The 24,513-nt window shown below is 40.1% G+C and overlaps 1 protein-coding gene across 8 annotated transcripts in view; it reads right to left on the bottom strand.

The window, feature by feature from the left end:
• Window positions 1–24,513, bottom strand: part of FMNL2 (formin like 2) — a 428,341-nt gene that overhangs the window by 106,298 nt on the left and 297,530 nt on the right. For all 8 annotated transcript variants that reach the window (XM_057317774.1, XM_026492780.4, XM_026492781.4 and 5 more), the window contains one exon: window positions 20,666–20,749. In XM_057317774.1, the coding sequence (XP_057173757.1) occupies window positions 20,666–20,749 (84 nt within the window). The remainder of the gene's footprint in view (window positions 1–20,665; window positions 20,750–24,513) is intronic.

The following is a 24,513-nucleotide window of genomic DNA, read 5'->3' as shown; positions in this document are numbered from 1 at the left end:
AGAGATTGTCAATGTTGTACTGGGAATATGTATGTGCTAGATATAAATCAGCCAAACTAATGTCATAGCTAAAGGACATTTGCTGACAAGCCTATATGGTATCTCTCCTGGCTCTGAAACTGCCTAGTGACTTCCACAATTACACATTTCTCACTAACTCAATCTACTAAAGCTTATGCTAGCAAGCCGCCCCCCGCCTCGCTGGCCACCAGGAAGGTTACCCTGCCACGCATAGGCCTGCCCTGCAGATAAGGAAAAGACAAAGCATTTATGGATTCCGCTTAATGACTAGGTTCAAGTCTACTGCAGCCCAAATTGGAAAACCAGGCCATTTCTAAAGGAACTCAATGAAGGGGCTGGGACAGGGAGATACGGGGTTAATTAGGTAAGTCACAGTAAATGGAACTCATCAGCGAAGCTGCAACATGGCCTTTCTCATCAGACAGGCAAGCAACCTTAGGTTCTAAGCAGTTCAACTGTTTCTTTGGAGCCTTCCTCCATGCCCTCCTTTCTCCACCTAAATCTAATAAAGTTTGTCACTGAAAGCCTTTCTGCATAAAAGTTTGGAATTGGGCACTCCATTCATCCAGCAAAACACTTTCTGATCCTTTGAATCCTCTCAATCCATGTGTATAATTACATAAGAAATTACTTGAGGTTAATTTGGTGTCAGCTGGACTCAGGACAAGCATGTTATAAGCATTTACGCTCCATAAATTGTATTTGGAGAAGCAGTTCCAAAATCAAACAGAATTTCAGTCAAGTTTATCTTATACCTTAATATTCTGAGGTTAAAGGAAAGAAATTATAGCGAGACATCTGAAAATCCAGGAAATCTCTGGGAAATGAATGGCTCCTGGGGAGACACACTGACTGCTGAGTTTCTCCCCCTGTTTGGGATTGTCACAGAGTCATTGGCTCTAGTTCAGTAGTGTATCAGCAGAGCTACCAAAATTGCTGAAACGCCCTTCGGGATGAATTAGATGTCACCATCATTATGCCATTATTAATGTTTTATTATTCTGCTCCTGCAATAATTTTTAGATAGTGAAAATTCAAAGGACTTTGCTCTTGTGCACATAAGCTCGCTACACTTGATTTTTCTTCCTAGAAGCTGCAAATAGTTGGACTTCATCTCCCAAGGATGAGTAAGCAAACTGTGGTCTCTCAATGAGCCGTAATTACACCAGTATCACTGCAATTAGTGCGTACTAATTTGCAGCATTAACTTGGTGCTAAATGCTCTTCAGAGCTCTGCTGACAGGAATAATCCAAGTCCTCAAGGGGTTTACCCTCTAAAAGGGATAACGCTAACAGAAGTGCACGGGGAGAATAAAAGACAAAAATAAAATAGCACATGAATATTATATATAGACAGAAAGAAGTTACATAGCACAGCAGCAGCCAAGAAATAATGCATGTACATACGTGGGGGGAGGGAAGGGGGAGGCACCAAGCCCAGAATCGGGGCTCCTAAGCAAGAGGGACTAAGGTAGTCATAACGTCTCAGCTTTCACAGGGCCACCAATTTATGCAAATAAAAACATCTACACAAATAGATCTAGACTCTCCCAAGAAACTGAGAGTACCAGAGTCCCCAAGGAAATGCATATTCCATGTTCCCCCAAAAAAGACAAAAACAAATTCTGGAACCTCAGAAAGGCTTCCAGATTCTCCCACCTACAGAAAGTATGGGTATGAAGAAAGAGGACAATTTAAAGCAAATGAGGAAAAACTATTAAGACTCTAGCTACCTACGATAACAGATGGCCAGGAAAGCGAGTTCAGATGAGAGTCCGGTTTTGTCTAACCACTGAGAGCCAGCAATGGCCAGCTGCGCTGCGACTCAGAGGGTCCCTGTGGTTCTTTCTGGATGAAAACATTTTGCTAAGTAAGCCCCTGCCTCTGAACACCTTAAATCTTGCTATCACAAGTAGGTCTCTATTTCCAGGCACTAACCTGAAAAATACTAAGGTTAAAAAAAATTTTTTTATCATTTTATTATTTCATTCATCCAGAACACACTATGCAAGACACTGTGTAAAAAGGGCAAAAAAATTAAACAAATTCATTCTGAAGCATTAAATCTGATCCGTGAGACACAACAGACATCGCTGTAATACAATGCTGAATACGATAAGAGCCATATGTGATCCTCTGAAAGTTCAAAGAAAGGTAAGGCTTCTTCCAAGGGAGAGGATCAAAGGAACTTCCCTGGAGAAAGTGGTTTTTGAATTGAGTTTTAAAGAGCAGGCAGTGTATAGATATCCTGGGTCGGTGTGAGAGGCAGGAGACAGGAGTTTTCCAGATGGGGAACATGGGAACAAAGGTAGAGAAGCATGGGGAATGTGCTAACTTCAATGGGTTTAGCCGGGTTCCAGTAATATAGTTTAGGAAAGACAATGGCACAAGACTCTAATGGGTAACTTGAACAGACAATGGTGGATGTCAAATAGTAAGCTAATAGGTATAAGAGAGACAAGGGGAAGTTAACGAGGGGTTTTGAATAGTAGGGAACATGCGATGAAGACTGCCTAACTATCCCTTCTCCAACCCCAATTTTAAAAGCTGGCCATTTCTGTGCTCGACTAGACTTGAAAAATCAGTATGTCAGATTCATTCCACAGCCACAGTTTCTTGGAGAGCCTTGAAGCATTCTTCAGTTCTGAATATGAAATCATTTTCCTGGTCGGAGAGGACAACTTTCCAAGTGTTCCATTACAGCTCTCAGACTGAAAATAACTTTTGATGAGACTTGTCCAAATAATTTCCTTTATTTAGACTAGCAAAAGTTTCTTCTAGTTCAACAGGTCTTTCCTAAACAAAACATCCCATAATTCACTCCCTACTATATAATATTAATTGGGCTTATTTAATCCTATTCACAGTTCATCATTTTTCCCGATTTAAAAATGGTTTTAATTGAATTTGTTAGGAAGGAAGGTCATGCTTTTAATAAAGTTTATTATCTCATGTTGTTCTAAGCAAAGACTGAACCACGACTGTGTCTGACATGTAGCCCTGTTCTGTAAGTAGGGTTGTTGTTGCTCTTAAGGATCTAAGGACTAGCGTAGAGCGAAGGAAGGTTGGAATCATCTTGGAAAACCTTTAACATAATCTTCAAATCCTCATTCTCTCCCCTCATGAGCCAAAGCTTTCCCTTCTTTTAAGTTTGGAGCTTCTTAAAATATATACCATCAAAAACCAGCATCTAAAGCCATTGAAGATGCTTGTTAAATTGCAAACATTCTCCTGACTCAATTCACCAAACACTCAAAAATCCACATTTTCTTAAATTCCCCAAGTAGGTCCTTCTGTACACTAACACTAATCACTGCTTTAGAGTGCAATTCCTACTTTGGATCCTAAATTCCTCTTGGTCTACAAAGAGAACGTGCATACAGCTGTTAGGCAAAGACTCTGGAACATTTTCAGATACAGACTTATTATAAAACTATAGTTACAATCTATGATTTCATGAAAATTTTACAAAATCCCTGGGGAGTACTCTTCCTCTAAAAAATGCAAGGGGTACAAACAAGCCTCATTGTTTCTTCATATGAAAAATGAGAATATGAAAACTTTTCTCCCCCACACAGTACGTATTCCAGAAACCTTACTTAAGGATGCCTTCCCAAAAAAGATTAACATACTGGAAAGCTTTTAAAAGTCTCCAAAGCTAACCATGTATCATACAAATAAAACATGGAGGAGGAAAAGAAAAATAACAAAGTCCTGATCTTGATGGGGGGGGGGGGGGGGAGAAGCGGCGGCAGCAGCCTTTGATGTCTTGCAGAGACCATTAGGTATTTCAAGATTTAGATAAGAGTACTAGTATTTTTCAATCACTCAAGAATTTGAAAGAATGGTAAATGCTTTTTTAATTATTATTTTTAAAAATATTTTTAAATTCCAGTTAGTTAACATACAGTGTAATATTAGCTTCAGGTGTACAACTTAGTGATTCAGCACTTTAATTCGTCACCCAGCGCTCATCACAGCAAGTGGCCTCCTCAATCTCCATCACCTATTTCACCCATCCCCCCATGTACCTCCTCTCTGGCAACCATCAGTGTGATCTTTATAGTTAAGGGTCTGTTTCTTGTTTTGCCTCCCTCTTTTTCCCCCTTTGCTTGTTTGTTTTGTTTCTTAAATTCCACATATGAGTGAAATCATATGGTATCTGTCTTTCTCATATGGTGACTGACTTATTTTGCTTAGCATAATCCTCTCTAGCTCCATCCGTGTCATTGCAAATGGCAAGATTTCATTCTTTTTTATGGTTGAGTAATATTTCATCATATATATATCACATCTTTTTTTATCTAAGAATGGCAAACTCTTATGTTACAGATTTCTGCCTATACTTATACTAATTGGATTCTCTGAAATTTCATGGGCCCCAATTCGAACAGTGTGCAATCACATGGTGACAGTTACACAGTCCTGAGAAGCTCAAGAGGTGCTCACTGCAGTGAATGAACTGTAAATATTTGCAAAAGGTATAACTTATGGCAGCAAGCCCTCAAGGCAAATGGCACAGAAAGAGGTGGAGAAGGAAGCTGCCTTCCACTGAAGTCAACATGTGTTTGATACATGCAAGGGAAGTATCCTTATGAACAGAACATGAGGACTAAAAATTGGGAATAAAGTCATTAGGTCTTAACCATGTCCTTACCACCTGCTTTCATTTACCTTAGGCATAGACTTAAGCCTAAGAACCAAGCTCAGAATACTAAACATCAACATTTACCCATGACTGGTTTACCGTAAGAAGCCATTACGACAGTGTTCAATTATGGAACTTGGTTTTGAAAATGCAGCAACATACTATAAGCCACTTTGCTCCATATGGGTATCAATGAAGCAGTAGGAGGTTGTTTAAAAACAGTATTTCTCTAGGAAAAAACCATTGTAAACTTATTTTCTAAATGTATCACTTAAAATAGCACTAAAGATCATGATATACTTAAGGATAAATCTAAGAAAATACATGCAAGACCTGTACACTGAAAACCTCAAAATATTCTTATGAGATATTAAAGTCCTAAATAAACAGCAATGCCATGTTCATCATCCAGAAGAATCAGTACTATTAAGATGTTAGTTCTCTTGACATTCATCTACAAAGTCAATGCAATCTCAGTCAAAATCCTGGAGGGTTTTTCATAGAAACTTACAAGATTGTAAGATTTATATAAAAATGCAAAGAATTAGAGTAGCCAAAATAATTTTGCAAAAGAACAAAGTTGGAGAATTCGCACTACCTGATTTCCAGATGGTAATCGAAACTTCAATATTGACAAAGGGTAGAGATAAAGATCAGTGGAACAGAACAGAGAGTACAAAAATAGGACTATACACATATTGGCCAACTGGTTTTTCAAAGATACCAAGGTAGTTCATGAAAAAAGAACAGTCTATTCAACAAATGGTACTTAAATGGATATGCATATGGGGGGGGAAAACAGTGAATCTGCAGCTTTAACTTATCCCATGTACCAAAATTCACTCAAAATAAATCACAAAGATAACATACAACCAAACCCTTAAAATTTCTAGAAGAAAACATGGAAGAGATAACCTCTGTGACCTAAGTTTGGACAAAGATTCCTTAGACAAGGCACAAAATACTTGAACCACTTAAAAAAATAAAAGATATCTAAATCCGATTTCATCAGAAAACCTTTTTGTCTTTGAAAAACACTTTATGACTATGAAAATTGTCAAGACACAAACTAGCAGAATATTTGCAAGATATACGTCTGATAAAGATTTCTATCCAGAATATATATTTTTAAAACATTACAGTTCAATAATGAAACAATCCAACTTTTAAAAATAGGCAAAAGATTTGAACAGATCCTTCGACAAAGATACACAAATAACAAGCACATAAAAAGATGCTCAACGTCATTAGGAAAATGCAAATTAAAACCAAAGTGAGATACCACTATATATCCATAAAAATGAGTGGAATTAATGAGACTGAAAATACCCAAGTGTTGGTAAAGGATTTGGAGTGACTGGAACTCTATTACATTGTTGGAGGGAATGCAAAATGGTCGAGCCACTTTGGAAAACACAATTGGTGAACTTTGCTATATGTAAATCATACCTCAGTAAAGAAGATCAAAAAACAGGATCTCAAAGTAATTTCTTTAAATTCGTTTTACTTGTTACTGAGCACAGCTTTCTTGTTAAAAAGTGTCTGATATTTTCTTCGCTCCACTTGCCTAAATTAGAAAGAAATCTACAAGCCAAATATGCAGTCAACTTTGCCAGCTAACACTTTTGTAAGAAATAAAGCACTCCAAGGGGGTCCTGTAAACCTCTTAGTTTTATAATTTCCAAAACATTTATGTCATAAATTATTCATAAAGAATTAAAAATTCTGCAATTTGTGTCACATTTTTTTCACCCAGCTCTGCATGTACTGCTACTCCTCAAACCATTACTATATCTTCACTGTCATTTCATGAGATTTGTTTAACCCACCATCTTCATCCAACCCTCCCTACCTCCCCACACCCAACACACATCCCAGTTTCCTAGATACAGAAGTATTAACTTTTTAAGATATAAAAACAAAAACAATGTGTGCGAACAACCCGAAAACTGAATCTTAAAACCAAGCTTTGGTTGGCTAGTTTATGATTTGTCTTTAGATCTTTCGTAATTTCAGTTTTAACATCAGACACACACACACCCTTCTATAATCAACATCATGTCTTTCTTTGCATCCTCAGATCACAAGATTAAGCCAAAAATAGTTTCAACCTGGGATCACATGGTCAAAATCAGTCATTAGATCAAGGTCTCAGACAAGACCTGACCAGACTGGGCTGAGTGGAAGGCGGAAGCAGGTCCTTTGAAATTGGTCATTGCTGGGGACACTTGCTGGATGTGACAGAGATATAGAAACATGGTACCCAGTCTATTACAAGTGTTCACTCCACAGGGTTTGAAATGAGACTTGGGAAGGTATATCTGAAGCTATGAGCAACACATACATCAACAGCCAAGTGGCTGTCTCAAAGTTCTTGTGAAGAGAACTAGTAGTGCATTTAAGGATAACCAGCTTCTGCGTAATGAATGGTATATCCAGAACCCAAAGATGCTACCTACGGCAAGCCACCATCCAGTCCACCATGTGGATAGAGACTACATGCAGTCTCCGCCCCTAAACATGGCTCTGCTTTCCTTACAAAACCTGAACCATAGTTCTACTTTTTCCTTATCTCTCTGCACTCCCGGCACCTACAGTCTAATGAGAAATTGAAACCAATTTATATTTGTGCTATTTCAGTGAAATCATTCAAATCCTGTTTTACTACTATCACAGAGATAAAGCCCCGACAGACACCTTAATTCCCCCAATGACTTCAAAAAATAACTTCTTTTAAAACGTTTACTTGAAAGTTCATCAAGATCTGCCATGAATGCTACAGATGAGCAGGGGAGAATACATGGGCTGAAAGCTCTCTGCTAGACACTCAGTCTTTCCAGAATTTACTTTTAAGATGATGTGTTATTTTTTTTTTCAATCTCCTTTTTTAAAAGATTCAGCACTGTTTTCTGAAGCCCTATGGTCCTAGCATCCAGTGCATCACTCTTCTCAGTTTGTTCTCATTGAATCATTTAAGGAATGAATGGATTGATAAAAAGAGCCACAATCATACTATGATCCAGGTCATCCTGGCACTTTTTTCAAAAACAACTTTTCCAGACCATTAGGGTACTTTTTAGAACACAGAAATTTTCACAGTTTTTTTAGTGTCAGCTCAACCACTTGTTGGAGAACTTCCAGAAAGCTCTTTGACTTTTTTGTGTGTGAAAGTTAAACACACAGACTTCCACAGCAAAGATTATGAGCCAAACATTCAGGTGTTAAAACCATGCAGAGGTATATTTGTGTTACCTAGTAGAAATTCTTGGCTAACACACCTTAATAAGTCACTTAAATTATTTTTTGAAAGATGGTGTCAAAGGTCAACTTCAGTCTATCCATATGCGTCACTGAATTGGCGATATGATTTTTCATTTCCTGTAATAGCATTCCCAAGTTTACCAAAGCTGCTCATACAATACAATTTACTTCACACAACATAATGGAGTTGTCTCAGACAACTCAGACTACTAAGTACTTCTGGGGTGGGGGGGACTGCAGGGGACAATCTACAATTTCATTTGTATTACCAGGCAAAAAGGCAGGTAATATGACGTTCATTTTGGCAGAAGAGAACCTAGAAGCTTGAAATCAGACTGAACCCGGGGTTTCTTACTTTGGCTGTTGATGTCGAACAGCACTTCTAACAGAGCATTTATATCAAGCTGCTGAAAAGGATTAGTTTAAAAAGGAGTAACTCACCCCTTCTTTAGTCTACCTTCTCCCCATTTTCTGCCCCCCTCTCACTCCCCATGGGATAGGCCAGCCGCTTTTCTCCCCACTACAAAAACCATCTGACGAAGGGAAACTCTGGTAGTAGAAAGAAGTAAACCCCCTTCTAGGTTCAGCCTCGATTTTGCACAACTCCGGAGATATGAAACATGAGACAGCTCGACATACAGAGAGCGGGCAGCTGATCTCTGATGGCTTCTCCAGTTTTTGAATTAAGGACTCCGAGACCCAGAGTGAATCTTAATGGAAGGGAAACTTTGCTTTCAGAAGGGAAACGGAAAGAAACTTCCTTTCTTTTAAACAGCAACACACTCAGTACCTTTCCTTAGATTTGGAGGCTTGAAGAAAAGGAAGACCGTCCCTTTAAAATCTCGAGTGGAAGACAGCACAAAGATAAAATGTTGTTTGTTTTAAAACTGGAAAAATACATGTCCTATAGCCAGCTCCTGCCTGGCACACAGCTGGGATGCAGAACAAATAAATTGGTACCAGGGACCATTCAACTCAAACGATTCTCCAGACTCGAAGTATTACATGAGGTACCTGTTTTGGGAAAACTCAGATCCATACTCTCCCAATTTTCTCTTTGCTTTCCCCTGTCTATACTACTAAACGCTTTTCAATGAATAAATTAATGAATACATAAATAAAAGCAAGTTTTAATCCTAACTACAACCTAAGACAAGTGAAACTATCAGACTATCAAAATTAATAACCGTAGCAGAGACTAGCTTTTACGAGGCATGTTTTTTCTCTTTGTGCATATTCAGCTAGGCTACATTTCGCATCCTCCCTGCAGGCCTAGCCTATGAAGTAAGATTGCATGTGACTCAGTCTACTTCCGAGCCTGGCTGGGGTGCGGGCCGCGGCTCCCAGGTATATGAGCATGAGTGTGCATAGTCCTTCTTACTTTGACTGGAGACCACCTCAGGGCAAAGCTGAAGCTGTGTGCTAAAAACAGCTTCACCTCACTCCTTGATTAACTGGGTAGATTTAACCCTCAATGGTCAACAGTAACAGCCTGTACTGTTACATGAATGACAAGATTATGCAAATCATTACACATCTTGGTATATGCAGTTTTCGGAATGGTGGTCCCCCAAAAAGATACATCTATGTTCTAGCCCCAAACAAGCCAATGCGACTGTATTTGGAAAAAGGGTCTTTGCAGAGGTAATAAGTTAAGGACCTTGAATGAGATCCTCCTAGCTTATCCAGGTGGGCCCTCAATCCAATAACAAGTGTCCCTGTAAGACACCGAAGAAAAGAAGTACACAAGGGGAGAAAAGAAGAAGCCACGTAAAGAGAGACTGGAGTCACGCAACCACATGCCAAGGTCCGCCCACGAGCCACTGGGAGCTGGGAGAGGCAAGGAATGACTCTCCCGTAGAGCCTCGGGCGGGAACATGATCCAGCTGACATCCTCATTTCAGACTTCTGGCTTCCAGAGCTGCAACAGAGTATTTTCTATTGCTCTAAGCCACCAAGCTTGTGGTCATTTGTTACGGCAGCCACAGAAAACTAACACAGCAGCTTTTTGTTATCTTATTGTTACTTTAGCTTAAACTGGAAGTTCATAACAGAAGTGACTTGTATCAAGTACTTAGTACATCTTCAAGTGAATACATTTGGGGGACACAAAACTGCAAAAGAAAAAAAAAAAGTATCCACTCAGTAATTTTCGTTACTAATGTTTTAGTTAGTAATGATATTGGTATGTTGTTTTGAAACCTTTTTTATATTATAGGAAAAGACAAATAAATTACATTTATGTTAGGAATCCAACAATTCAACGTAAAAGTGATGATTATAAAATCAAAGAAATTAAGTAAATTAATATTAAAAATTGACTTGGAAATATCAATATGAACTCGTAATTTTTACACATTATTTTCAAGGTCCAGATACTTAAACTGAGAAGGAGATTCACCCAGTGGCTATGATGGCCTCTGGCTCTCACATCCTCCCCTCTAATATCCACCCCCCCCCCAACACACTAAAAAAGAACAGGGCTCCTCAAAGAAACGTCTTATTCTACGGTCCAGGGCGAGGAAGGTACAAGTTAAGCCTAAGAGATGGGTTTTGTACCATAAAACAAGCTCTCAAGGCTTAACAAAGTCCCATCAAAAGAACACAGAAGCCAACATGAAAGGGTTCTCATACATCAAAGCACTGATAGTGTGAGCTTCAAAATATTACTGTATTAATTGAAATACACTGACTCTATGAAAATCCATGCGTGCACAATGATAGTCTTAAGAGAAAGCCAGGGAAAACCCATTTGCCACAACTTTCAAAGTATCCTTTAAACTAAATCTGTACTCTCAAAAATAGCAAAGGGAGAGAAAGAATTCTAGGAATAATTATATTCCAGGGTAAACTGAGACCCAGCTGAAAGATCCAGTTGCTGGCTTAACATAGAAGGGAAATGAAATTATAAAATCATCTTTGTGCGGCTCCTCCAGAAACTGATTCAGCAGAAGATTATCAGTTGGTTTTAAACCCACCAGGCACAAGGCTGGTAGGTAAGGAGACAAACAGTGCCAAAGGAACGTGCCACAGATCCCTTTCAGCTTAAAGGCGAAAACACAATTATACTACTGACCGATGTTATCTAATAGTGAGACATCAGACATCGCAGGTCTCCTGTGATATTCTAGAAAAAGATACTCGACATCAATCTTTATGCTTTTACACCTAACTTCTGGTTAACAGAAAATTCAGAAGAGTTCAGACATCTCTAGGAAACAACAGGGTAAATGCAGAAAACAACACACTCTGCAAGACAGCCTGCCTAGTTTCCTCACTATATTAGCATCATGAATAAAAGTCTGTTCTAGATTCACGGAGAATTAAAGAACCTAACAGCTAGATGCAATGTGTGATCTATACTGGGACTAGATTTTCATGTGAACAAACCAGGTGTAAAGAACATTATAGAACACTGGGAAATATGACCTGGGCAATAGAAGGTACAAAGGAACTATTATTCATTTTAATTGTGATGACTTTATTGGCTATAAGAGAATTCTCATTTTTACAAGACACACACTGAATTTTCTAACAAGATAAAACTACAAAACAAAATACCAAACACGAAATCCGACTAATGCAGAGCCAAAAGAAAGATTACACAGAAGAGGAAGACCAAGTATCAAAATGATAAAAGACAACTAAGGGCTTGGAAGAGAACTTTAAAAGAATTATCACAGATCTCAAAAAACCTAGTACTGATTTAAAATTAGATAGCATTTCAACATACCAGTTAAGGAAATATGGTAAAAATTCAAACAATTTTAAGGTCAAACAATATTAAATATAGTAAAAATATCAGTCAGGCAGAGGACTGAATAAGGGGAAGGGGGTGGAGAAATGGCTGTCTGCTAACCCAACAGCTGGTAAAGCCACAATAAAGTTCGTGTGGCTATATGTAGAATCAAAGCCTGGAACTTGGGGATAGGGGCTGAGGGCAGATTAGGTCTGGAGTCTGGGAGCCCGCGCAGAGGCAGCAGAGCAAGGTGAAGGTTCCTGCTACATCATTATCCTTCCCTTACTTCCCCCCCACTGTCTCTGCGATCCATATGCTTGCTCAAGTAACTACCATGGCTGGCACCAACGTGCCAATCAGCTATCACCTGTTCCTGCCCAATGCTGCCACTCATTTGTTACCCCTCACTCCAAGGACAAGCCCTTAACACCTACAATCTGATGGTCCGCAGGAATTAGTTTATCAATATCTAGTAATATTTGGTTACCTGGCAGAGTAGAGCTCTAGCTGGCTTACAACAACATGAATGTTTAAAACAAAACAAAACAAAGGATGAAAGAAAGAAAATAACTCAGCAATATGTTGCTCTTTAATTTTTTAGGATATTTTATTCCAGCAGCAAATTGGCTTAACGACAGATACAAGTTTTCCAGTAAAGTAACTTTTTTATCTTCTGAATGAAATGGTATTAGGAAATACAAGCGAAGGGTTTAAGAATTAATTGTATTCTTAATGATTAAATACATTCAAATGACATGGGTCAGTGGTGCTGAAAAAAGACAAAAAAAGTAACTCTCCCAGGCGTGGAGTATCTCAACACCACTGGCCTGAGTCAGCCCGGGCGGAGTGGCAGCAGGGGCCTTCCCCTTCCCTGATCAGGCTGCCTGCCAAGCCTTGAGGGCTGAAATCCAACCTGCCCGAAGTGCTTAACACAGGAAGCTGACTCTAAGTGGGTATAATTTCCTGCCACCTCTTCACTCTCACCTTTGTTTTTGTTGGTTTTAACCTCCTTCTCCCTTATCATTCCATTCAAGTGAGGAAGGGGGAGACCCCCATCTCTTCCTAAGGCTATAATGCAACAAAATCACCAGCCATTAGGGGGCAAGTTCGAGCCATGCCAAACCACCCCCCAAAAAACGCACATCACACCATTAGCACAGGCAAAGCCACGGGGCAACTTTCTAACCAAGCTCAGGTGTGGCACCACTAACACTTCGGGACTGGATGACACATGCATGCAATCTACACCCATCGGCATTAGTCACCTAAAATGTCCTGAATTCCTGACTAACCACTTCCACTTAATCACTGAGCAGACGTACACTTAGGAATAAGTCCTCCTCCTCCAGGAAAAACCCCTGCGAAGTCACAGGATGAAGCCTTGCAAAGACCTACTTACCTAAGTGCAAGTTTCGCTTCCACGAACCGATTCCCGGTCCCTGGCGTAACAGGAACTGATTCAAAGGACTTGCGACTGAAGTTTGGAAATCAGTGTTCTTGTCTCACTAACTAGCCCGGGGGGCCTTGGAGCTGGCTTGTCATTAATGCTCTTAAACCTCAGTGTCATCGCTGATTAGTGAACAGGTGGGAAAGGCATAAGATCTTTCACTTTACTTCATATGTTCCAATACAGATATATATTAACTTTTCCAGTAGAAAACTACAAAGAGGGGCGCCCACGTGGCTCAGTCAGTTAAGCATGATCAGGTCATGATCTCGGGGTCCTGGAATCAAGCCTCATATCTGGCTCCCTACTCAGCAGGGAGCCTGCTTCTCCCTCTGCCTCCCGCTCCCCCTGCTTGTGCTTTCTCACTCGCTTTCTGTCAAATAAATAAATAAAATCCTTTAAAAAGAGAGAGAAAAAGAAAAAGAGTGGCTGGAAATAAATGCAACCCTTCTAATACCTCTTCCAGACACAGTGCTCGGAAAGTTCATCTGAGATTCGAAAGTCCCTGAAATGCAGCCTTTACCCCAAGCCTGTGGAAAGCAGCCAGGACCCCAAAGCCAAAAAAATGCAGCACAGGGTCTGCATTTGGGGAATAGTGGCAACTGAGGAAGGGGCGAGATCAAGGGACTTTCTCTCTCTGCACAGGTGCAGATCCCACTGAAAGAACCCCTCATTGCTATTCAGCTGCTAGGTTTTCATCTGCAGTTGTCAGAGCAACCTAACAAATTTCCAGCTTTTCATTCTCATACAGTCACCTCATTCTATTAGAGCCCTGCCTCAGTGTCCCCCCAGAGTCCTCAAATTGAAGTCCTCATGGCAACCCTGCCCACTTACTCCAATAAATAGGTTCTCTGGAATGCACTTCACAGTCCCCAAAACCCGGCAAGGGAGCCTCTCCTCCTTTGGCTTCTACAGCCCCACCTGGACCAGAGTTGACAGTTCTCCTATGTTACTCTAACCACTGAGACGCATTAGAAGCTCAGGTCAACTTTATGTATAGGCAGTCACCTATGAAAGGACTAAGGGACATCATGTTTATTCTACCCCTAGAATTAGCCAAAGAACTGGATTTTCAGTTGATCATGGGTAGGTGGAGACAGAGCTTCGTTGCAGAAATGCCCACATAGACGCCTTTGAATCTACAGGAGGCACCCTTCCCACTTTAAAGGAGCTCCCAGGATTGAGCAGTGATGTTCAGTTTCACTTATCACAAGCAAATTACACCAACATGCAGAGGAAGGTGCAAGGATAAAGAAAGCAAACCTATGGGGCACTTGGGTGGCACAGTCAGTAGAACGGCCGACTCTTGGTTTTGGCTGGGGTCATGATCTCAGGGTCGTGAGATCAAGCCCTGCGTTGGGCTGGGCTCCACGCTCAGCAGAGTCTGCTTGAGTTTCTCTCTCCCTCTGCCTCTGCCCCTGCCCCTTAAACTTGTGCTCTTTCTTTTGCTCTCCCCAAAATAAATTTTAAAAGTCTAAAAAAGAAAGAAAGAGACAGCAAGCCTCTACACACCCAGGCCTTTGCACTGAGCTGCTTCTCTCTCCTGCCTCCTCTTCCTTCTCCACTTTCTCCCACACAAACCACTTAGCTCTTCTTTCTTTCACTCAACAGACTTTCAGTAAGCACTGCTTATGTATCAGGCACTAAGCTCGGTATTGGAGTTACGCAAACTAATGAGACAAGACCCATACCCTCCAGTAACTCACTCCAGTCAGGGGGACATATTTAAGTACTTCTAAAACAAAGTGACAGACTAACCATATAAAAGTATAAAGAGGTTGATGAATCGTATTCAACTTAATTGTCTTTCCTAGGCTACACCATGATGAAGTATTTTATTTGGACCCTTCATCTTTGCATCTTTAGGAAAAAACAACATGTTCAATGCACCAATGTGCTCAATGCCCACAGCATACAAAAAATCTGTTAAATCATCAGCACAAATAAAATTTTTGTTCACCAGTAATCCCAACATATTATTGTATGTTCCTCTTGTTCAAAAAGATAACTGATGAAAGTTTAGGACTTCTTATAAGATTTTTTTTAAGTGAGGAAATCAGTGTGGAGGGAAAACGTGGCCAGGAAAGGTGAGATGAAGCCATGAATGAGGCCGGGAAACAAAACACGTGTCCCGGAGGTGCTGTGGACTTGTAAGGGCAGACCACAAACGTGGCTCTGAGCAGTCTAGCAGCAAAGGGAAAAAAAAGAGAAATATGATCAGTTCTGTGATTCATATTGTCCACATGACAATTTTTCACTGGAACTGAAACCTGAAATCATTTCTCCAGAAGTCCTCCAATATCCTTGATCACATACTTCTTTTGGAATTAAATTTCTGTAATATTCCCATTTCACTTCGTGCACCTTGAGCCCTTTGTCTATATACTATGTATCTTATGATAATAATGTATCTGCACTATTTGCTTAAAAAGAAATAAAATTAATATCTGGATTCCATATAGCGTTTGGGCACAAAGCATCGGGACCAGGGAGTGTCTTATGTGTCACATATCAATGACAACACACCACAGACACTGCTTTAAGACTTCACAAATAAGACACAAGGTTTGCCTTAGTATTTTCCTGGACTGAAAATCTATAGCTATGGCTTGGGCCACCTGGGCGGCTCAATTGGTTAAGCATCTGCCTTCGGCTCAGGTCATGAACTCAGGGTCCTGGGACTGAGCCCTGCATCAGGCTCCCTGCTCAGTGAAGAGTCTGCTTCTTCCTCTGCCCTTCTCCCCCACTTGTGCTCTCTCATGCTCTCTCTCAAATAAATAAAATCTTAAGAAAGAAAAAGAAAGGAAGAAAGGGACAAAGGGAGGGAGAGGGAGGAAATCTATAGCTATGGCTTTTCCTGACAGCATCATACAACATGCATTCAAACCATCAAGTATATTTAGGTAAAATACGATGATAGATTCAATAAATTTCCTTGAATCTTTTGAAAACAAGTTGATGATAAAATGGTACCAATATTTAATAACTGGTAGCCATTTGTATGTCTCCTTTGGAGAAGTGTCTGTTCATGTCTTCTGCCCATTTCTTGACCAGATTGTTTTTTTGGGTGTTGAGTTTGATAAGTTCTTTACAGATCTTGGATACCAGCCCTTTATCTGTAATATCATTTGCAAATATCTTCTCCCATTCCATGGGCTTACTGAACATAATATTAAACAAACAAACAAACAAACAAATAAATAAATGTATCCTTGTTTATTTAATATCTGGGCCCCTAAGGAGCAGCAGAAGCAGCCACACCATTTATGAAGCCCCTACTGTACGCCAAATGTTAGTGCATGTATTTTTTTTCTGTAGCAGTGTTTTTTTTTTTATAATTTTTGTTATATTAGTCACCATACAGTACATCCCCAGTTTTTGCATATATTGCCTCTAATCCTCAAAATAATTTTAAAATGTTCTGTTTTAAGTAGGCTCCACGTCCAACGTGGGGCTTGAACTCAGGACCCTGATTATGAGGTGCATGCAGTACCGACTGAGCCAGCCAGGCGCCCTTTAAAATGTTAGTATTAACTGCATTTTACAGCTGAGGGGGGGAGGGAAGATTTGTAGCAAATACTTTATTTTTTAATTTTATTTTCAAAAATACACAAAAGTTGAGAGTATACTATAATAGACCCCAACATATCCCACCAGCAAAATTGAACAATCATTAAGATTTTCCACATTTCCTTTACCCATTTTTTTGTTTTCCTTTGATGAAGTATTTTACAGCCACATCACAGTCATATTCTATCCCTACGTCAGTACACGTTTCTTTAAAAATAAAGAGATTCTAATGATGTACTATATGTTGGCTAATTGAACATAAAAAAGTAATAATTTTTTTTAAAAAGGTTCTTATACAACCACAATGCTAAAATCAAACCTAACCAAGTCAATAATTTCTTAGAATCATCTGCTAATTTCTTTGGAGAGATTTCTCCAATTTTCTAAAAAAAAGTCTTTTTATAGTTAGTTTGTTCATATTGGAATTCAAAAAGATCCACACAGACATTGTTATCTCTCTTTAATTCTCCTCCTTTTTAACCTATCTCTGGTTGTTACAAAAGCAATTTTTTTTTAAAGATTTTATTTATTTATTTGACAGAGATAGAGACAGCCAGCGAGAGAGGGAACACAAGCAGGGGGAGTGGGAGAGGAAGAAGCAGGCTCACAGCAGAGGAGCCTGATGTGGGGCTCGATCCCATAACGCCGGGATCACGCCCTGAGCCGAAGGCAATCGCTTAACCGCTGTGCCACCCAGGCGCCCCGACAAAAGCAATTTTTAAGATATAATTCCTATACCATAAAATTCACACTCTTAAAGAGGTATACAATTTTATTTTATTCACGAGGCTATGTAACTATCCCAACTCTTTAATTCCCACCACTAAGTTATTTGGTGTAATTTCCATCACACCAAAACAAAACAAAAACAAAAACAAAAAACCGTGCACACTCATTAGCAGTCACTCCCCTTCCCCTCCCAGTTCACAGCAACCACTAATCTACTTTCTTTATGGATTTTTCTATTTGGGATATTTCATATAATTGGAATTTTAAAAGCAAATATATTTTGAGAAGCTACTGGGTCAGGTACCATAAATACATATAAATTAGGTACCAAATCTATGGCATGGCCCATGTAGATAACCAGATAAACATTCCATCAATAAGCACCAATACGTTATACTTACCATATGAATAGTACACTATGAATGCTTTCAGCTCACAGTTTTTACCCTTCCCCTCACAAATACACACAGATGAGAAATGGTATTTATGTGTGTGACACACCAATGAGTTTCTCATATGTGACAAAAGTCCAGTTTTCTGCTGGCTACAATTCCCAAACTGACTAGTGGCTCATTAAACATGGCAGCTCACCATAGTGATAATGTGGGCAGGCGAGGCTCTGTGCCTAATTACAGCTCCCTGCCTTCCTCTCCCTTTCTGGAAAGCCTATCAGATCAGAGAAACAGAGACAACCTGTATTTTTCATTTATTTCTGGAAGCTCATTCCCACTTGAGTACTTTGTGAGGAAGAGAGCAGAGAGCAGTGCATGCGTACAGCCCCCAGCATGTGCATGTTTTCCATCATTAGACTATGGAGGCCACTTGACCACTGAACGGCTCTGACACCTTCAGCAGTGATTTTCTTCATCTGTCAAATGGGGATATGAACACAAAGGACTGCTTTGAAAATTCAACACGAAGCTCTTATTAAGAAAATCTACTTAGTAAGTGCTGGCCACTGGCAATAATAATCATGTGTCACTCTTATTAACAAGTCTCCCAGGACACCTCCGAACTGATGGTGCTCCGGCCCGGAGCTTTGGACATGAGTTGAAGTGCGTGTCAGAAAGGAACAGATAAAGTAGCTAAATTCTCCATGTCGTGCCACATTAACATTCAAGGGCAATAATAAGCTGAACTCGGGATCTAAAAATGAGAAACATCATTAGCTGATTTGCTCCTCTCCCAGCCCCAAGATCCCCTCTACCCACCATCAACCCTATAAAGCCCTGTTGATCTGAGGGAAGAGTACAGCTGTTAGAAATCTTCCATCAGCAGCAATCTGCCCTTTCTGGCTACTGGAGAGGCAACATTTCACAACTCGGGGCAACAGGGTGGCTCAGTAGGTTAAGCATCTGCCTTCAGCTCGGGTCATGATTCCAGGGTCCACCATCGGGCTCCCTGCTCAGTGGGGAATCTCCTTCCCCCTCTACCCCTCACCCTGCTCATGCTCTCTCTCGCTCACTCGCTCTCAAATAAATAAAATCTTTTAAAAAAATAGAAATTTTTTTTAAAAATTAATAACTTAATAAAGCTAGAAAGGAGCAGAGCAACCTGATGGCCAGTGAATCCCACAGGTCTGAGGGAGGAGGGTCAGCTCTTCCTCACAGGGCTAACAAAACAGCCATGGAAGCTGCTTTCCTCTGCCTGTGCTACTGTCATAACCTGTCAACTAGAATTTTCACCCCCGTTGGACCCTCCCACATTTGTGCGATTACCTTTCCTTTATATTAATTATCCCTATCATCTTTGTTCATCATCATTGTAAAATCATTTTTCCTCACAATAATAGGTTTAGACAATACTCACAAAAAATTAACTCTCAAGGCAGGAGAGTGTAAGTGTCAGCAAAATCTTTACACTTTAGCATCAAGGTCACATAAGCAATAAACTTCCTCTTCAGTTTCTATCTACTTTTGATACTCAAATACAGCATGAGAAAGAGGGGAGGGTTTTCACCATCATTTCATTACTGTTTGAGTTCAGGAGCTAAGGAGAAACCACACGCAACGAACGCTTTACAATCTCTGTGTCAACCGCGGGCATGTTTTCTTAGGGTAATAGTTCTACCTATGAGCAATAAAAAACCCCACTGCTTCTCTGATACGTGTTGTCTCCACAGGAGAAACCCAAGGGAGCTGTGTTAGGGGGAATTATAGCACTCCCCAGAAATGTTTAGGGTGGTGGGAGGTGGGGGGAAAAAGCACCCTGAAGCTCATTGCCCAACATAAAAAGCTAACATACAGAGCCTGGTATCTAAGACTGACCCTAGTCCACACCAACCTGCAACAATGTGCCAAAAAAATTACTATCAATACAATGGGATACCACATTCCATTTAAAAGAACAGGGTAGAAATGATGAATGTACCAAGACGCAGAACGGAGGGTGTGTACATCCATATATTTGGGGTTTTTAAGACAAAAACATTTTTTAAGATAAAAACATTTTAAAAGCTGAAAGGAAATACTTCAAAGTCTTACCAGTGGACCTCTAAGGTGGAGAATTGGAAGAGCAGACAGAAACAAAATGCAGACTTTCACTTTTTATTTTATATCTCTCTGAAGACTCCGAGTTTGTTAGGAGTTAATGAGAAAATGAAAACACCAGAAGAATTGCTAAAATCTGAAATAATCTATCAGCCCAAGTGATGCTTCTTTATAAACAATTCACCTTCTTGCATGAATATACAACAACACACATGAATAGGAAAGCCAATTAAACTAGACGACCTGCATTATTCAAAGCAGCATAAACTGCTATATGAAATAGAACAACAAGGGCCCCTCGGTGGCTCCGTCGGCTAAGCTTCCAACTCTTGATTATAGCTCAGGTCATGATCGCAGGGTCATGGGATCGAGCCCCATGTCAGCCTCCATGCTGGGCATGGAACCTGCTTAGGATTCTTTCTCTCCCTCTCCCTCCGCCCCCACCTACCCCAAACTCACTCTCTCTCTCAAAAAAACAAAACAAAACAAAACAAAAAAACAGATCTGAATTTGGTTTGCCCGCCTGCCAAATTTCCCAGAAAATCTAATAACTAAATGCTTGAAAATAAAGGAATTAAAATAATGCACAAATAAAAGAAGTCACTTTCTAGCTTTACCTTTGGTCCTAAGAAATAGGAAGGCAAAGAGTCACAAAACAGAAATCCATGCATAGGTATCCTGGAAAAAGTCTATTATATTCAGGGAGGAAATCTGATTCTCTTCTTTCATTATTTCTTGATAAAAGTATCACCGTGTCTTACCTGATCACAAATCAGTTCCCACTTTTTCTCATTATCATACTGCCGCAGTAACCTGGCTTTGTCAGGGGGTAGGTTCATAGCATTCTGTAAAAAGAAAAGGAAAGAGATATGTCACATTCCACAACAGGCTGCTAATGGGTAGCTAACTCACAGGCAGACCAAAGACTAGTACAGTGGTTCTCTTGTGACTTCTTTGCAATTCCTAGTGTCAAAAAAACCAAAACGCCCTATGGAAGTCATTTAAACATCAAATCAGTTTAATGGCACTAGAGAAGCTCTCAAGTCTTAGGCTGGGACATCTGAGGTGGCCTGCTTTGAATTATCAGACTTGCAAACGTAATGCACCATTTCTTCATTTAAGAGCAAGCTCCCATGCTACTCAGTAGTCGAGAGCATATAAACCCCCACTTCTCTTTAAAGCACTATAGCCCCACCAGACACAGAACACAAGACACCAAAAGAAAACTCAATGACCTTTGATAGACAACATCAATGTTTAATCTGATAAATAATTTTAAGTAAAAGAGCACCTTAAAAATTTTTTTCTAATTTAAAAATTTAAAAAAAAGTGCAAGTGGTTTTTGTCATCTTTGTGAGATGAAAAGCACTCCTTTGGGAAATATGTTAACATTAGCAACCATAATCCTCCATTTAGCCATACTGTATAATTATGACGGTGGGTTTGCAGTGAGAAATGGACCATGAGCTCAAAGAGGTGTCTAGACGTCAGAACTCTTATAAACCTCCCTGTCAATATGGCACACCTTCCATAGTACTGGTCATGGATTTGCGCCCAGGTACATTCGCAAGTTTTTAGTCCAATGTCCCAAATGACCAATTATATACACTTTTTCAAGACACTTGGCTTGGGTCTGAGGTGAGATCTTTGGCCACAGAACATGGCAGAGTGAGAGAGCCCCAGAAGAAATTCATATCTGTTCCCTTGGCCTCCCTAAAGTTTCCATGCTCTAAACTGAGCTAAGGAGTCAACGTCTATTAACTGCCCTATGTATCCCCTCGTATTAATGCTCTAAATCATAGCTATCTGTAAATAAACAATACAGAACCTTGCCTGAGTCAATATATGGGTAGACAAATTCAAAGGTCTTCAACTTTTAATGCTAGAGCCCCAAGCTCTTCGAAAGATACAGCCTATAGAGAAACAATTCAACTTGCCACAGTTACTGTCTCATATCATCCAGGGAAATAAATTTAATAGAGGCAAGGATGGGTGAGTTATTCTAATTTAATGGCAGAGAATTAAAACCTTTGATAATTTTGATAGATACAACTCAAGCATTTTCCTTTAAACTCAATTTAGCATCCACAGTGGTATGCCTAAGGAGGTGCTAGTCACAGACCACCTATTAATTTGAATCCAATTCATTTGAATCTAACAACCTGCCTTCAGAATATTAAAATTTTTAATTGCCCCCAACGCTGATAATATAAGCAGAAGAGCATTAGATTCCAGAGTTTTCAATGATATTGCCAAGGCGTCTCCCTAGAAATATCTAAAATGGGGGAAATGTTTTCATACCACTTATCTCCATAGTATATCTACTTGAACTAGAAAGAAAAATAACTACTTGCATTTATTTGTAATTACAATTTTATAATGTTAAACCACCACCCCTGGGATAAGGCAAAGGAGAGTTCCATGTCTAACTTTCTGAGGGAAACCAATGTTATTGACCGTTAAATAACCAGTCCATCATTGCTTATTTGTACCCTAGAGATGGATTATTTCCTCCTAAACTGATTTTGACCTCCATGTTAATGCTCTTGGGTGTGATTATGCATTAAATAAAAACAGTAAGATTATGAGGTAAGTTAAATGAGTTTTTCTGAGTCCTTATTAATCTCTTGAGATATAAAGGGAATAAGAAAAAAGAATGCCTGAACTCTTCCAAGGTGTCAAGCACCGTATGAAGCACTTCACATAAGCTCACGTAAATCTTTGTAACAAGCTCATGAGATGTAATTTTCCTCAACTTCTATATGGGAAAGGGGACCTGGAAGAACTTGGTTAGCTGGCTCAAAGTTGGACAGCTTTGCAGGAGCAGAACACGATCTGAATAGTCTGTGAGGCTCCCCAAAACAAACACTAAAAAAAAAAAAAAAAAAAAAAAAAGCCAATTTTTTTTTTCTGCAAGGCAAAATGGCAGTAACTGACTTTCTGTGAGTATCTACTAGACACCCGTGTGGAATCAGTTTGCAAACACTGCTACAGATGTAGGCCCTGTTATTGCCTTTCCATCTAGATCGACTTTTAGTTTTAAGAAGCAGTCTTTCATTCAACAGGTGTTTGTGAAGCACCACCCTTTGCACAAGCTCACAGAGGGGAACCAAAGAGATATGGTCCTGACCCAGCATCATATCCTGGTGGGACAGATACAAATGAAATGAACTCATCTTCAACTCTCCTAACTCTTGATAGAGATTATCAGAGGGCAACTTTTGAATGGACAATCTAGAGAGATCCTTTAGGAAAATTAACAATTAAGAAGAGCACTAAAAATGAGAAGGACTGAGCCGGGTCAAGAGTGGACAACAGCGTACTGAGGACAGGAAAGAGTGAAAAGATGCTAAGTCGGGAAATAGTTTGGCAAATCAAAAACCCGAAAGACAGTCATCATGGGTGAAGAGAAAGTAAAAGAGAGAGAATAAGGGAAGGATAAGGCTGTATCATGCCCGGCCACGTAGGCCAGGGTAAATACCTTTTATTTTCCTCACAGCGCAACAGCAAGCCGTTGAAGACTTTGTCAGCATGAGATGACAAAATCAAGTCACGTTTCACAAAGACTACCCTGGGTATACGAGGAGATCTGATTAGAAACAGCCAGAGTGGAAGCAGTGAGGCCAATGGCTCAAATGAATGATGGTGGCTTGGACAAGGCCAACGGCACAGCAAATGAATCAAGGTGGATAGATGTTAAAAATATGAACAGCAAGTTTCTGGTTAGACTTACGGGCTGAGGGCAGACATCACAAAGGAATACTATGCTTCTACTCTGAGTCACTAGACAAATGGTTATCCACTTAACGAAGGGAGCACATGGTAAAAGGCAGCACAGATCTGGAGGAGGTGGTGAACGATAAGGTTTCCAAGTGACCCGTTTTAGGTTGGAGATAGCGCGGAGACATCCTGAGGAACACTGAAGCAGGCAAGTAGACAACATGATTCTGAAGGTCGAGAAAAAGGTCTGCATCTTTCTGAATGAGAAGAGCCCTACGAAGTGTTCTTGAGCTCGCTGACTAGCTGTTGTCTGGAGAAGACGTTCAGCGTCCACACGTCAACACTAATACCGCACTTGGTAGTCGTTGGCCGTGCACCTGAAATAACCCCTTCCACGGGTCAAGCCTCGGAGCTGCTCAGGCATACATTGCACGTCTTAATAATTCTACAGGGACCAAGAAGCAGGAGCTCTATTTAAAAGCAGACACTCTACAGAGGCTGGCTAGAGTCCAGGGACGTTGTGATTAACTCGTAATAACTGCCCTTAAAACTTTTTTAGAATGAACTCATTCCTTTTGTATTGTACAGGGCAGGACTCTGGAGTCCTAGCTAAAGGTCTGTGCAGGTAATTCATAAGAGTCCAGGCTATTTTCTGAGGAAAACACTGGCTCTGTCTCCAGGTCCCTTTGCTGCCTATGAAAATGGATTGCTCTTCTATCAGCCTGAAATGTAAGTCAACCTCCAAGTGTTCCTCGCACAGTGATGGCTCTACCTCATCCAGACTGTGGTATCTGTGACACGAGGCTCTCCTCTCCTTCCCTGGTTCCATCAATCCATCCAGTATTGACTGGGCTTCCACTACGGGCCAGAATATTTGCACTACAGAAAT

The sequence above is a fragment of the Ursus arctos genome, unplaced genomic scaffold, assembly GCF_023065955.2.
Source record: "Ursus arctos isolate Adak ecotype North America unplaced genomic scaffold, UrsArc2.0 scaffold_1, whole genome shotgun sequence".
NCBI classification, from domain to species: domain Eukaryota; kingdom Metazoa; phylum Chordata; class Mammalia; order Carnivora; family Ursidae; genus Ursus; species Ursus arctos.
Note: the sequence above shows the minus strand (reverse complement) of the source record. Positions and strands in the feature narration are given on the sequence as shown.